The 14,868-nt window shown below is 35.8% G+C and overlaps 3 protein-coding genes across 4 annotated transcripts; 1 reads left to right on the top strand and 2 right to left on the bottom strand.

Moving 5' to 3' along the window:
* Positions 1-21: 21 nt before the first annotated feature.
* On the bottom strand, positions 22-2,239 carry LOC106327592 (ADP,ATP carrier protein 2, mitochondrial-like). The gene is made up of 4 exons (XM_013765770.1): positions 2,080-2,239; positions 1,110-1,599; positions 664-1,032; positions 22-569 (listed from the first exon to the last, which is right to left on the bottom strand). Exons 2-4 carry the CDS (start codon positions 1,587-1,589, stop codon positions 273-275), a joined length of 1,146 nt encoding a protein of 381 aa, XP_013621224.1. The 5' UTR covers positions 1,590-1,599; positions 2,080-2,239; the 3' UTR covers positions 22-272.
* A 323-nt stretch (positions 2,240-2,562) lies between these two features.
* On the top strand, positions 2,563-6,905 carry LOC106319173 (flowering time control protein FY-like). Of its 2 annotated transcripts, none has more exons than XM_013757433.1 (17): positions 2,563-2,757; positions 2,848-3,008; positions 3,121-3,225; positions 3,335-3,430; positions 3,529-3,611; positions 3,731-3,802; positions 3,875-3,972; positions 4,306-4,365; positions 4,477-4,537; positions 4,625-4,712; positions 4,811-4,874; positions 5,098-5,176; positions 5,387-5,476; positions 5,579-5,664; positions 5,894-6,330; positions 6,420-6,587; positions 6,749-6,905. In XM_013757433.1, exons 1-17 carry the CDS (start codon positions 2,628-2,630, stop codon positions 6,800-6,802), a joined length of 1,932 nt encoding a protein of 643 aa, XP_013612887.1. In that variant the 5' UTR covers positions 2,563-2,627; the 3' UTR covers positions 6,803-6,905. The 2 variants fall into 2 exon arrangements, with proteins under 2 accessions (XP_013612887.1, XP_013612879.1); XM_013757425.1 differs by having other exon boundaries at positions 6,746-6,905.
* A 235-nt stretch (positions 6,906-7,140) lies between these two features.
* Positions 7,141-8,209, bottom strand: LOC106319185. The gene is made up of 3 exons (XM_013757445.1): positions 8,027-8,209; positions 7,506-7,772; positions 7,141-7,233 (listed from the first exon to the last, which is right to left on the bottom strand). Exons 1-3 carry the CDS (start codon positions 8,140-8,142, stop codon positions 7,146-7,148), a joined length of 471 nt encoding a protein of 156 aa, XP_013612899.1. The 5' UTR covers positions 8,143-8,209; the 3' UTR covers positions 7,141-7,145.
* Between the last annotated feature and the right edge of the window lie 6,659 nt (positions 8,210-14,868).

The raw sequence follows: 14,868 nt of genomic DNA, 5'->3' as shown, positions 1-14,868 counted from the left end.
ATATCCTCAAAATATTAAAAAAAAAAACGGTTAAACTTAATAGAACAAAAGTCACAATCGAAAATAGGTTCAAAGGAGGAAGTCAAACTCCATCCCCATACAAAATTTATTCAATAAGAAAAATTCCCCTTGCCTCCTCTCTAGTTTTTATAGCAAAAGATTTCATCAACATCTTGACCTTTTTTAAAAAAAGTCTGAAAAAACTGCAAATTAAATCGAGAAAAATAAAAATAAAGCCGAAGCTTTTTAACTGTTTGGTGGATTAGTATTGCTTAGCCGGATCCAGATCCGTACTTCTTTCCGAGAAGAAGTAACTGGAGCTTGTCGTATCCAGAGAGCACACCAGCACCTGCAATAGCACGGAGGATGTTGGCACCAGCACCCTTGAACAGAGACTTGGGTCCTTCCTTCTTCAGGATCTGTTGGAATGCATCCATGGAGCTCTTGTACTTGACGGCTTCACCGGAGGTCATCATCATTCTTCTACGGACTGTGTCGATTGGGTACGATGCAAGACCAGCACCGTTGGTGATGAGCCATCCAAGGGCAAAGGAAGCGAAGAAACTGTCCTGAAATTTCCCAAAACGGAAAGACAGATAACAACATCAGACACAAACAAGGCAAGGCAGGGTTTGGATGTCAAAATCAGAAACATAAATAAACCTGGAGGTCAGCGGGGAGGAGAGGCTTCAAAGAGTCATACAGACCAAAGTAGAGACCACGGTAGACAATGATACCAACACAGGAGATGTTGAATCCACGGTAAAGTCCAGCGATACCATCGGACTTGAGAGTCTTCTTGTAGACATCAACAAGACCATTGAACTGCCTTTCACCTCCCTTCTTGGCTGCCTTGGAGTCGTTGGCGAGACGGGTACGTGCATAGTCAAGAGAGTACACGAAGAGAAGGGAAGATGCACCAGCAGCACCTCCAGATCCCAAGTTACCAGCAAACCACTTCCAGTAACCATCCCTGTCCTTCTTAAAGTTGAAAAGCCTCTTGAAGTAATCTTTGAACGCAAAGTTCAATGCCTAGAAAACCAAACAATACATCAATAACTCAAAACATCATCCAGTAAATAAAAAAAAAGGGTGTAATTTAACCAAACCTGAGTGGGGAAGTAACGGATAACGTTAGCAGTGTTTCCTCTCCACAAAGAACCAAACCCTTCATCCTTAATAGTCCTTCCGAAACAATCACCAATACCCTTGTAAGGCTCAGATAACCTACCAGCCTTAAGCATCTCATCCTGGTTCTGAATCAAAAGCTTCACACGCTCAATTGGAGCAGCCGCGGTCTTAGAGACAGCAGCGGAAACACCACCCATCAAGAAATCAATAGCGAAGCTAGAGAATCCTTTCTCACTTGGAGCTTGCACAAAAACAGGAGAAGTAGTAGTAGTCGCCACAATCCTGGAAGAGGCCGCGAGAGGGTACTGAAACGCAGCGTTCGAGTAGTTTCCGTAGGTCGCACGCCTCTGGAAACCAGATGCGTAGCCATGGATGTCCTGAGAAACCCCGGAGCGCATGAGCTGGCCAGAAGAAGCCTTCTGGAGAATCGAGGGTTGTTGCTGAGTCTGTTCAACCATTTTTGCACCTCTGCAAAAGTCAACAACCTCTATGTGAGCTATAAGGCATTGATTATAACGTAAGCAGCATAAGCACATAGTACAAAAGCTTCAGATATAATTTATACACGTATGACTTTCACCAATGAGATCTAACAACCTATCAATCCAAAAACTATATCAAGATCACATTCATAAGCAAAAAAATCTCGTTAACGACGTCCGAGCAACAGATCCATACATCAGCATACAATATAAGCATCAGAGACGAATCATTTCGAGATCTACACAAACAGATCGAAAAACATGATACAGATCTACTAAACCACGGATCTAGATTCAATTCAATCGCGAAACACGCAGAGAAACGATCAGATCTTAAATCTCGAAGCTAAACCATTTCACCTTTGATGATATATGATAAAAAAAACTGTGAAACAGATCGATAAAATCCGATGGACAACGATGAGAAATGACGAGCTATATAGATCCGAGAGGAAGCTAAACTTACCAAAGGGAATCGATGGCGAAGAGAAGGTCAAGGAGGAGGGAGAGATTCTTCGCCCTTTCTTGTAGGAGCTGAGCGAAGAGAGAAGAATGAGCTGAATGTCTTTTGTGTGGCGATGAGGCGACTCTTCTCTTGGCCTTTTATTGCCTCCAGAAAATAGGGCCGCGAGTAGTGAGTGATGGAAATGATCTGGTGTGACGCTCCCCAACGAGCTTAGAGACTCTACGTCCGTTAGATGGATTTTCAGCCGTCGATTATGATTACTAAAGGAAATAATACGTGAATGGAAATGTATAAGACTCCTTTATTGACCCTAGATCTTGCCAGCTCATTTTCGCCGGGAATCTGGAATGTGATTGGGCACTTGCCGGATTCGCTAGTCAACTATCTGTACGGTGCCGTTTAAACGTTTTTGAATTTTAGTTAATACCGGGTTTTTATAACCCAGATTAAACCGATTGCTAAACGAACCGAACCGAACCAATCGATACTTTCTTCAGGGTTTGACTCGCCGAGCGAAGAAGAGAACCCTAACCTTTCGTTAGACTTCGATGTACGGAGATTCGATGCAGCAGCAGCTTCCACCGATGCAGCACCCGCCGATGATGCGTCAGCCCTCCGCCTCTTCCACCAACATCAACCCCGAGTATCACCATTCCTCTGCTCCAAATCACTTCGACTGTAAGCACTACTTTCGAAAAAAACTTTTTGATTTTGCTTTCAATTAGAGATGACTACGAGATCTGACGGCTCTTGTGTGATGTTTTGCAGCACATGTTGACAGTTTTGGGGGGAAACGAATGAGAAAGCATACACAGAGAAGAGCTGTTGATTACACGAGCACCGTTATGCGGTATATTCAGGCTCGAACATGGCAGAGAGACTCAAGAGATATGACCTCTTTGCAACCAACCCCAGCTGCTGCAGTTGATGTTAGATTCGTTTTTATTTGTTTTCTTGATTATTCAGTAATTTCTTGATCTTTTGGATCACTGTTTTCAGTATTTTTGAATTTTTGTTTGTTTGTTATTATCAATGTTTCAGATGCTTCCTCCAGTTGCCTATTCAGATAATCCTTCTACAAGCTTTGCTGCCAAGTTTGTTCACTCGTCTCTAAACAAGAATCGTTGTTCAATCAACTGTGTAGTGGTATATATCTTTCACAGCTGCCTGAATTGTATTCTACTCTGTTTATCCGTTGAACTATGTTATGGTAACTTGTAGTGATGATTGATGATTGGGTTTTTGTTATATATAGTGGACACCTTCAGGAAGACGTCTTATCACCGGCTCCCAAAGTGGGGAGTTCACTCTTTGGAATGGGCAATCTTTCAATTTTGAGATGATTCTTCAGGTTCATATATTAATCTTTTGGGGGATCCTGTTTTGTATCCTCTACAGTTGTTGTTCATGGTATTGACTGTTGAAATCTGTTTCTGTTGTCAATATTAGGCACATGATCAACCTATAAGGTCGATGGTGTGGAGCCACAATGACATTTGGATGGTCTCTGGTGATGACGGAGGCACGATAAAGTATTTTCTCTCTCTCTTTCAACCTTACTCTGTGGCTTTTTAATTAGATTCTCACAATTCTATGAGTTGAATTTGGTTTATTGCTGTGATAATAAGGATCAAGTGTCTCTTGTTATCAGGTATTGGCAGAGCAATATGAACAATGTCAAGGCTAATAGAACTGCTCACAAGGAATCCGTTCGTGGTATAAGGTAAAAAAAGTTCGATATGTTAATTTGCATTGAATGAATCTCTTTCAAACTTTAACATCGTGTACCAAACAGTTTCTGTAAAACAGATTTGAAGTTCTGTTCGTGTTCTGATGATACAACTGTTAAAGTGTGGGATTTTGCCAAGTGCCAAGAAGAAATTTCACTAACCGGTAATGTTATTAGAACAGCTTCGCGGCGATAGCGTACTTCTTTGTCGATTGTCATTTCTTACTAATTTACAGTCCTTTCGAGATGTGTTTTAGCTGTATATTATTAGAATTTGACCCATAGGCTACATAGAAAAAAATATAATTGAGATTCGGTTTGGTGTCATGCCATGCAAAACATACATGGTTCTGGAGGCTCGAAACTGGTGATTAAGACAATTTTTTTTTTAATCCTGTTAGAGGCATGCTTCGACTGTTTTTTTTTTCTCCTTTTTGTATGAATTCTGAGGATTGTTGAAGTGATCAAAGGGTTTTTTATATTTTGAACTCAGGCAGGCCACGGTTGGGATGTCAAGTGCGTCGACTGGCACCCCACAAAATCCCTACTAGTTTCTGGTACATCTTCTGATTTCGAATTATACAATAATATGGAAATAATTGTATACTTCAGAGCTTCTCTCGATGACTTATCAGTAGGTTATTAACGGATTTAATTTGTGTTGTCAGGTGGAAAAGATCAACTTGTCAAAATATGGGATACTAGAACTGCAAGAGAGCTTAGCTCACTGTAAGTGATATAAAACGTAATATGTATCCTATTAAAATTTTCAGGTTTAAGCTTTGTCAAATTTAATGGTTATTCTCACTTTTGCAGTCATGGTCACAAAAACATGGTGCTTAGTGTGAAGTGGAACCAAAATGGCAATTGGCTTTTAACAGCCTCGAAAGATCAAATAGTTAAGGTAAGGCTCACGTTCTTTGCGTGTATGGATTTGCAAACAAGAGTTTTTCCGTGTCTTTGTGGAAGCATTTGTATGACACATATGCATGTAATCTGCAGCTCTATGATATAAGGACTATGAAGGAGCTTGAATCCTTCCGTGGGCACAAGAAAGATGTAACATGTAAGCTGTCAAATTATGTTATGATCATATCTTCATACATGTGGAAGCAGAGCCTGTATAGATCCAGTGTTTCTGTACATTGGCTAGGACTAATGTATATGTTTTCAAAATATTATTAATATACCCATTTTTTGTTAATATCACATGAAGATTCTCAATTGCTTTCTTCGACATTTTTTATTTACAACTATTTCTTATCAAAAGTTGTCAAACTCTTTTAAAGCTTTGGCGTGGCATCCAATTCATGAAGAATACTTTGTCAGTGGGAGCGCTGACGGATCCGTTTGTCATTGGATTGTCGGGTAGGTTTTGTTGTAACGCTATATGCTATTATAGTTACCCAGTCATGCTGTTGTTGCTTTGATCAATTATAAGGATATATCAAATCATGTTTCTTGTCTACATTTTATATCCAGCCAGTCATGACACATGTACATGCTAGTAGGATCTTTTTTAACCTTTTATTTCGTGGTTTCATGTTTGTCTAATTATGAAACTCTTCTTAATTTCAGGCATGAAAACCCGCAGATTGAAATCTCAAATGCTCATGATAACAGTGTTTGGGATCTTGCATGGCATCCTATTGGATATCTTCTTTGCAGGTTAGAACGATAATCTGGTTCAAGAGTTCCTTAGCAGTTTTATTTTATGATAGTTTGTGGTTAGCACCAGATTATTAATTTTATTTACCCTGATATGTGCAGTGGTAGCAATGATCACACAACCAAGTTTTGGTCCAGAAACAGGCCTGCAGATAATCCTCGAGATGCCCTTACTATGCAGAACCAAGGTTTTTTTGTGTATTAATATTTATGTTTTTAGTAGGCATCTCCACGGAAAGTGTGTGGGTGTGCATAACTATTATGCCTTCGTCCTTATAAATAGTAAGGATGTTGTGATAGTTAACTGGTTGGGCTCGTACTTGCAAGTTGTATTATAGCCAGAAACTAGTGTTTATATTTATTTGCATTGTTTATGGAAGTGCTTAAGTTGTAATCTGTGTGTCTAATTTGTAACAGGGTATAATGAACAAGGTTTTAGCAATCGCCTGCCTGATAGTTTCCAACCATCCGAAGCATCGCCAACTCCTGGAGCATTTGTTCCTGGACTGACCCGGAATGAGGGGACCATCCCAGGAATCGGAATAGCAATGCCATTTGATGCATCCTCTCAAGGGGAACATAATCAACCTCTTCCAGGCGGTATGGCTCCTCCGCTGCCACCTGGTCCCCACCCATCGCTTATTGGAAGTAGCCAGCAGCAAGGGTATCAGCAACAACAACACCACCACCAAGGACATCCCCAGCAAATCCCTCCAATGCCCAATATGCCTCATCTTCAGCGACCACCACCGTCTCATATGCCATTGCGTCCTCATCATCCCCGCCCTATGCAAATGCCTCCTCACATGCCACCTTCCTCGATGCCTATGTCTCATCAGATACCTGGACCAATGGTGTGAATCTCAGATCTCTTGAGTACTATCTGTTTCTTATACTACTCTACCGAAAAAGATATTGATATCGTCTCTTTTTGTTGGATCAGGGGATGCAAGGGAGCATGAATCCTCAGATGTCGCAAGGCCATTATATGGGTGCTCCTTCGGGTCCATTTCCAGGACCACCAAGCAGTGGTGGACCCCCAATGTATCCCCAAGGACGTGGTTTCAACCGTCCACAGATGATGCAAGGGTACAACAACCCTTTCCAACAGGTCTCTCTACACACTCTTCTATTGTTATTTAGTATACTCGTTACAGTTTCAAATAATTATATGTAAAGATTGGTTTGTAGTTTCTACGGTATGATTAGATGTTAGAGGTGAATGAAACTCGCTGACTAATCCATTCTCTTTATTTTTACTCTCTGCAGCAGCCGCCGCCTTTACCTGCAGGCCCTCCACCAAACACCAATCAGCAACATCAGTAGACCATCATTGTAACGGTACATATCTTGTTTGTAGACTTGGCCAGTTCTTACAAGGAGTTCTGTTTAAAGATTATTCAACTCTGTGAAATGGTTTTGCCGTTGATGTTTTAGTGACTTTCAAATGTCATATTCCAGTTTAGTTTTCGTTTAACAAACTTGAAGAAAACTACTTTTGTTTCAGAGTTTTTTGTTCTAAAAATAAGATTGACGTTTACATTAAACAGTTTATGCTAAATCTAGTCATGATAATGTAGATTTCATAAAAAAAACACTGTTTTTTTATTTCCCACCAACTAAGATACCACAACTATAGGTTGCATTCAAAAATCAAAACTGAATAAAACTAATCCTGATTAGGAGGTGTTGCCTTGGAGGACTCTTGCCGTTTCTTCACAAAAAGCCTGCTCATATCTTCTGTGGCAACATTGCTCCTGCAGACATCGCGTTAGGCGATCAAGAGTGTTTCAAACAAGACATTGCATATAATTTAAGAACTAGTTTCTCTCATTAAGATGCCAGCAATGTCAACAATTCTTAAAACTTTATAAAACACATTTCATGCGTAAAATCCCCTTTCAGAGAGAGCATTTGTGCAACTTTGAATGATTGCTAGTAACATTCACAGACTTCTCCATAGTGTTATGGGTTTAGAGAAATATAGAGTGAACATTAAAATGAAACAAGCCACATATCATCGACTAACCTTCCTTTGAGCTGAGGAGGCACAAGCAGGTTACCCGAAGTGTCTGGAATATTCTTGGAGTGAGGCAAAGCTCCTCTTGGCACCTTGGGACGACGAGGAAGAGAAGAAGAGTTCCCATTTAACTCTCGTTTTCGCATTGCAGCTGCAACAACGGAAGCATGGTCACCACCGCCACTCACACGTGTGAGCGTTGGTGACTCCAGAAGAAGCAAAGCATCTGGTAGCTGAGGAAGTCCCTCACTTTCTTCCTTCTCATTCAAAGATCTCCTAACAAAAAAAAAACACAAAGGGTCAACTACAACCTAAACCAACTTAGACTGTAATAAAAGAACAAAGCTTTGAGCTTGATCGTGTTAATGAGATCGAAACCAACCAAAAGTTATTCATTTTCGAAGCGAAACACATACTCTGCTTCCAAATACAGATACACATACACATACAAAGACGTACGATTCCAGAAGCTACACAACCGATTAATCATCGAAAAAATCCAAACTTTGGAAAACTCTAAACTCACTCACCGTGATTTCGGGGGAGAGGGTTTTTGTTGCGGTGGTTGTGGCAAAGCTGCCTTGTGCTCCGCCGCGGGTAAGACATCGTCGTCGGATGAAGTATCGTCGTAGTCCACCAGTGACATACCTTCCTTCACGCCTTGCTCGAAACGGTGTCGCTTTAGTCTTGCTTGCGCCACCAACACTCTTTAATGTAATAAGAACAAATAACCAAGAAGCGGTCTAATATCGTATTTAAGAAAATAATTTTTAAAAAAATTCTACAGATTAAATATTTCATGCTTAGCATTGTCTTTATGCAAACCAACGAAATTGTCTTTACGCAAATTAGATGATGTGACAGTTGATGTGGCGACAAATATATGATTTGGCTAACAAATAAATATTATGTTTGTTATTTGAATATTTTGAGAGTTCATGTATGTTTTAACACGACCATATAAATCGGTTATGAATTGAATATATTGCAATATGTTAGATATGTAACTACCGTTTTTCTCTGAGTGTGACATTCCCAACAAGTAACATTTGGAAATGTATGTAAGTATATATATATTGTTCACAATCCCACGCACTCATCTCAAGTTGCTTTGCTTGTTTCAGCTACTACTATTGCTTGATTTCAAAGGTCCTGTCTTTATGGTAAGACGGCTTATGAATGTAATGGAAGTAAGACAGAGGAAGTTGACACTTCCCAAATTAGTTGAATATAACGAAGCTTTAAGGAGTCTTTGGAGACTAATAATGAAGTGATGGAATTGGAGAATCATGTTACTAGTAGTCAGGTTTCAGCAGATTTTATTCATCAGATGGCCGTATATGACAATGTTGAAGAATGAGAGATAATATGGGGATGACAATGCCAATATGCTTACATGAGATATTTTACCAGTTTTGAAAAGCACGGGAGCATGTCTCACAAGAGGAACTAAGGAAGAGGTATTGGATAAAAGAAAAGAAGAAACTAGTAGGTGTATTTGTTCTGATGTTGAGGTACTGATTCTAGAAAATGGAGTAAAGGAGAATGATTAAACTTCCAAAAACCAAAAAAAACCAAGAAAGTATTTGTACGACCATGATCTCTCCAAATGCCAATAAGTGATTGTTTTCGTGATGTTTCTTCCGAGTCAAATATATATAGTGATTTAGATCATACACCAAGTTTCACTCAGGGTACCACACTGTCTGCTTCAGCCTTCAGATACCCCTAGTGAAAATGTAACAATCTCATCATAAATTATCATAGATCAGTTATTATGATGTAAACAGATTTATTCCATATAATGAATTTTCCAACCGCACCATACTAAAACTACACTTCACATTTAAAACCATTTGTCTCGCTGCATTTGCCACACTTGAAACCTTCACATGTGAGCAATTTATTTTGTTTGTATGCTTTGATGTATAGTTTCCATTAGCCTTTGTTTACAATCAAACTTTATTTTTCAAAATGACAAATGGACAAAATATTGAAAAATATAGGAAAATAAAAGAAGATAAAAATTGTTACATCAAGATCTTCTTCATGAAGAGAAGTTTTTCATTTAAGTTTTTTTTTGTTTTTTCAAAGTTCAATGTGAAGATTTTTATTCTTTTTCAATCACATCCTATTTATGTTTTTATCATATCAATTACTATACTATTAATATTTTCACTTACTTATCTCATATTAAAATGATGATTTGAAAGAGAAAAAATAGTTAGAAAAAAACATGTTATTGCTCTATACAGTTCTACAAACCTTTTCCACAGTCTTGCAAACCTACACATCGCATCTTATTATTCTCTCTTACCGTTTATTTTTTCTTCAACTTTCACATTTTCTTCGGACAATAAACTTATAATTTAAGAGTTTAAAATTGAAAATAATTTTAAGAAATACTAGGGTCGGTCTGCGCTTCTTGCGGAATTATTTGTTTTGGTGTGTATTATGATGTGATGTTTTATTAATTTAAGTACAGTTAATTTATTTGTAAGTAATTTTATTTTATTTTAGTTTTTTGCTTATACGACAATACATGAATGAGTTGTACGTTTTTTTAGGTTTTGACCAGCTCTAATATTTGCATAATTCTCAATAAGAAATTGTGAGCTTTAATGAGAGATTGACAGTTCAAACATCAGTCATCCAGTTCTTGGTGCTCAACGCTTCCATTTCTTAAGTTTACAGTCGGGTGATACTCTGTTTTGATAGAGTAAACTCTATTGTTTGTCAGGAATAAATATGAGCATATCTAAACTATTTTCTGCTTTGTCTTAACTTTTAAATATAGGATTTCAGATTTTAGAAGAAGAGATTCATAATGATATTTCTTTTTTATTCGCCTATTTGATTACAGAAAAGATCAGTTACCAAGATATTTTTGTTGTCAAGATTTGGAAGACCCATTAGTGAAAATTGATTTTTTAAGGAGACATGAATTTTCATTTGAACTAAGATACACTATTGGGATTTTCATTACTAAAACTTTTACATTGTTTGCAGGACTTTTAATCCTAATTTATAGCATAAACTATATATTTAATACGCACATTTATGTATATTTTTTATTAGTTAAAGACTACTGTAAAGAATTAATCATTTGAGTTTTTAAAATTTTTTATTTATATGGGTTAGACAAATATTTACGACCAAATAAACGAGAATATAATCTCTCCTAAGATTTCAAACATCATATAGGATCTACTTTTTGACACATCAACACGTACCATCAATTATTATTGTTAATTTCTGTTATTTACTTAATTTATTTTGTTTTTTATAAAATTTGATTTCTCGTAATAAAACATGAGCAGTATAGGTCGTTAGTGGTGTATAACATTCTCTTATTAGATTGGCTGAAGATACGTTTGTGAAAACAAACAATGAAAGTTACCTTATAACACTTTCTAATGCATTTCTATATTTATCTTAATAATAATATTTAGAGACATATATGTCTCAATCCGCTTCTATTTGTCTTCTTAAAAACTTGTTATTTTTCTTATATAAATATCATTTGTTTTCGTACTTTATGATACACAGTGTTATTTTACCGAAAGAAATAAGTAAACTTGAACTTAGTTATAGATTTTTTAAATAGTCAAATACATTAGAAATTGTTTTAGGGCTACCATTTGATGATTATCTCTGTAAGATAATCAGACACTGGAACTTTGTAGCATAAGTAAGTGTGGAAGTATTTTTGACTCAAAAAAGTAAGTGGCAGCATTATCTTATTGATAAAAACTATTAAAAATATGTTAGCAGAGAGTAACGATTACTAAGGAATCAACTGATGAACCTAGCATGTGTTACTCCACCAAGTTTAAATGTGAAACCGTGGATTGAAAAGCCCGGTAATGTATTTCTCCCTTGCATGATGTTGAGTATGGGGGCAAAGAATGTTGTGGATATATAGTTGAGGTTGAATCTTCTTTAGTGTCTCTGAGAGCACAAACGAGACACTTGTATGATTAAGATTCAAAAGAGGAATAAGTTTCTTGCAGCAAGAACATATGATTTTTCTTACATATGCAAGAACATATGATTAAAGGTGATAAATAATGTTTCGCTTAAATCAACTGATGCCTTGTGAGTTCTATGTAACCAGAGTTTGGCAACTACCAACGCCAATGATCAATTCAACTTCTGTTAAAAAGTGGGCCAAATTCTTTTTTTTTCTAGAACTAAAGTGGGCCAGAATCATATATATGCATATTCTCGTACGTGTCCAGTCCTGGGCATATTATCCGAAACCCAAAAACCGAACCGGAACCGAACCGAAAAAACCAGGACCGAAACCGGACCAAAAATTACAAAAACCCGAACGGTTTCTATATTTATAAATCCGAAAAACCGAAACCGAACCGGGACCGAACCAAGAACCGAACGGGTACCCGAATATTTTGAATATATTGAATTTTTTATTATTTTAAATTTTAATATATTTAAAATATAATTTATAAATAAAAAATATCTTTTAAAAATCCGAACTACCCGAATAACCCGGATATATTTTCGGTTTTTTCTGGGTTTGGTTCGGGTTTTTGGGGTTTTTTCGGTTTTTGGGTTTTAAACCCGAACCAAACCCGAATTATTTGTAATACGGTTTCATTTCGGGTTTTATAAAAAAATAGAAACCCGACCCGAACCCGACATTATCCGAACCGAACCGATCCAAAAAATGTCCGGTTCCTAAACGGTTCCTAAACATCCCAATCCGAATAACCCGAACACCGAATAAACCGAATCGACCCGAACCGAAAACCCGAATGCCCAGCACTACTCGTGTCTATGTATATAAAGTATTAATTTTATTTGTCTACCAAGCACATCCTTGGCGAGTCAATTACACAGCATCAAAATATATGGATTTTAGTGCTCGTGTGAGGCTTTTATCCGAGATCCGGATTTGATTCGGGATTCGATCCGGATCCGATTCAAAATTTTGGATATTCGGAGGGGCCGAATCCGGATATGGATAATAAAATGTTGGATCCGTCGATGTCGGATCCGGATATTTTAATTTTTTAGTCTGAATATTCGGATCCATAAGTTTTTTTAATAACTATTTAAAAAATAGTAATATTTATATATAAAAATTAATTTTATTTAATATATTTTCATTTTTTATAATAGTATATTTAAATTTTATGTAATTTTTGTAATATTATACATATAAATAATTAAAAACATTATATATATTTTTATTTTTCAATTATTGATAATATTTTATATAAATTGATATTATTTTTTATTAATTTAAAGATCCAAATCCGGATCCGGATACCTGGCTAATATTACAATTTTTAGAAGGATATCCGATACCCGGGTATCCGAGAACTCCGGATCCGGATACCTTATAATTGCTCAGATACCCGATCCGTCCCAGGCCTACGTGTGACTCTATTTTTCAACCTTGACTTTTATTCGATGAAATAATTTTTTAGTTTTTGTTGAAAACCTTGGTCACCCACTGTTTCTTTTTTTTCTACTTAATGACGTGGCAAAGCAGGAGTAAAGCGAACATTTATATATATATAGATAGATATAGCTCATTAGAACACATCCAATGTTAGTTCTCTTTTCTCTCATTCTCTTATGTTAGTGTCTTCTATTATTTGTAAGATTGACGTATCATTATTATTTTCCATATGTTTATTTTTTCTCATTTTTTTTTAAAGCTACGTATAGATAAAGATAAGGTAAATGATAAAAAAAATATAAGAGATATATGGTAAATGACTATCTCGATAATAAACTTTCATTATTATTTAAAATAAATTGAATAAACATTGAAACCTAATATGTAAGATTAATGACAATATCGGACTATGAAATAGTTGAATTAGTTGCAATTTTATTCAACAAACTAAGACCAAATACATCACTGATTATATAAAATGGATGAGATGAAATTGACTTTGAGATTAATCTTGTAGCTTCTGATATTTATAACCATATATATATTGGAATTTGGTGGTTGTTTCACATGTTCATTATGCAAAAAATGGTTAGAAAATTGTGATAATGAGAGTGGTTTAAGCACTATTGAACAGATTTTTGCATACAACAACCACATGAGTTGTCCATTAAGCACATAGTGAATAATGTGACAATTGATGCAAACAAATGCAATAACAACATCAAAACCCTCTCAGTTTAAATGTTAACATTAATTTTAAAATAATAACAGTTAAATTTCTTTAATTATTTAAAAGAGATAATTTAATCAATACCAATTTTTAAAATATTTATCTAATATATGTAATATGTATTTTATTCTGTGTTTCTTAAATCAAACATTTGGATCACGTAGATCGTTTGTTATACAAGAAACACACTTATTCTGCATGATACTTATTTCAAATTCAGCGTACTAAAACTGTATTTCACATTTGAAATTATTTATCTCGTACCATCAAAAGCCACAATTTGAAACTTTAACATATGACGTTTTTGTAAGGTTTGATGTATAGTTTCCATTAGCTTCGGCTTACAACCAAACTCATTTTCAAAGTTAGCAACTAATAAAAATAAAGGAAAAGATAAATGGTTTGATGAAGACTGAACAAATAACCAAACATGACTAGTGATTCATTATATATTTGAAGGTTAATATTGTTGTATAAACAATAAATCTTCTAAATTTCATTCAATTTGTAGTTTAATATTTTTTTCATTTTTGCATTGGAATTTGTTGACTAATCTATTTTACATGTTCATTTTTGCAGCAATTTGTTGGGCAGTGGCAATGGCGATAGTGAGAGCGGTTCAAGCGTTATTGAACATTGGTGTCATCATGCAACAACAACTAGAGTTGTTTATACATCACATAATCAACCATGTCAAATTTGATGCAAATGAGGGCATCATCAACCTCAAAAACGCTCTTAGTTTCATTAAATCACTTGGTGTTTTAGTGGAAAGTCATTGCGGTAGTTATGATCAACAATTAGTATGGAGGAAATGCACTCATCCACATGTAATTAAACTATATTCTTTATTTTTCTTAGCTATGTAATGATATTATATATATAGCTAGTTTTGATTAAATATGATTTATGTTTTTAGTTGATCAATTATCATATGGTAGATGATTTACTCATTTGACCAACATTGATGAGATAGTTAGGAGATAACATGTTATTGGTCTCATACCAATCAATAACGACCTACATGACTGTGATTATACTAGAAACATAAGTTAAATTTCAAGTTTGCTTTATTATTGATTCTTTTTGTTCAAGTTGAATCTAATATTATGTCTATTTTATAGAGGATTTATCAACATGATCTTACCACATATTCGTGTAACCTGGAAGTGCATAATGTTCTTATTATTGGATTTGGAGATTTCAAAGGA

The sequence above is a fragment of the Brassica oleracea genome, chromosome C2 (genome assembly GCF_000695525.1).
Source record: "Brassica oleracea var. oleracea cultivar TO1000 chromosome C2, BOL, whole genome shotgun sequence".
Classification (NCBI taxonomy): Eukaryota; Viridiplantae; Streptophyta; class Magnoliopsida; order Brassicales; family Brassicaceae; genus Brassica; species Brassica oleracea.
The sequence above is the reverse complement of the archived record's forward strand: the minus strand, read 5'-3'. Positions and strand labels throughout refer to the sequence as shown.

Coding starts and splice junctions, on each gene's coding strand:
- LOC106319173 (XM_013757425.1), top strand. CDS start 2,628: ATGTACGGAGATTCGATGCAGCAGCAGCTTCCACCGATGCAGCACCCG. Junction 3,973..4,305: donor AGAAGAAATTTCACTAACCG/GTAATGTTATTA, acceptor GAACTCAGGCAG/GCCACGGTTGGGATGTCAAG. Junction 4,875..5,097: donor GCACAAGAAAGATGTAACAT/GTAAGCTGTCAA, acceptor ACTCTTTTAAAG/CTTTGGCGTGGCATCCAATT.
- LOC106327592 (XM_013765770.1), bottom strand. CDS start 1,589: ATGGTTGAACAGACTCAGCAACAACCCTCGATTCTCCAGAAGGCTTCT. Junction 1,033..1,109: donor TCCGTTACTTCCCCACTCAG/GTTTGGTTAAAT, acceptor TTGGTTTTCTAG/GCATTGAACTTTGCGTTCAA. Junction 570..663: donor TCCTCCCCGCTGACCTCCAG/GTTTATTTATGT, acceptor GGGAAATTTCAG/GACAGTTTCTTCGCTTCCTT.
- LOC106319185 (XM_013757445.1), bottom strand. CDS start 8,142: ATGTCACTGGTGGACTACGACGATACTTCATCCGACGACGATGTCTTA. Junction 7,773..8,026: donor CCCTCTCCCCCGAAATCACG/GTGAGTGAGTTT, acceptor TTTTTTTGTTAG/GAGATCTTTGAATGAGAAGG. Junction 7,234..7,505: donor CCTCCTCAGCTCAAAGGAAG/GTTAGTCGATGA, acceptor CGATGTCTGCAG/GAGCAATGTTGCCACAGAAG.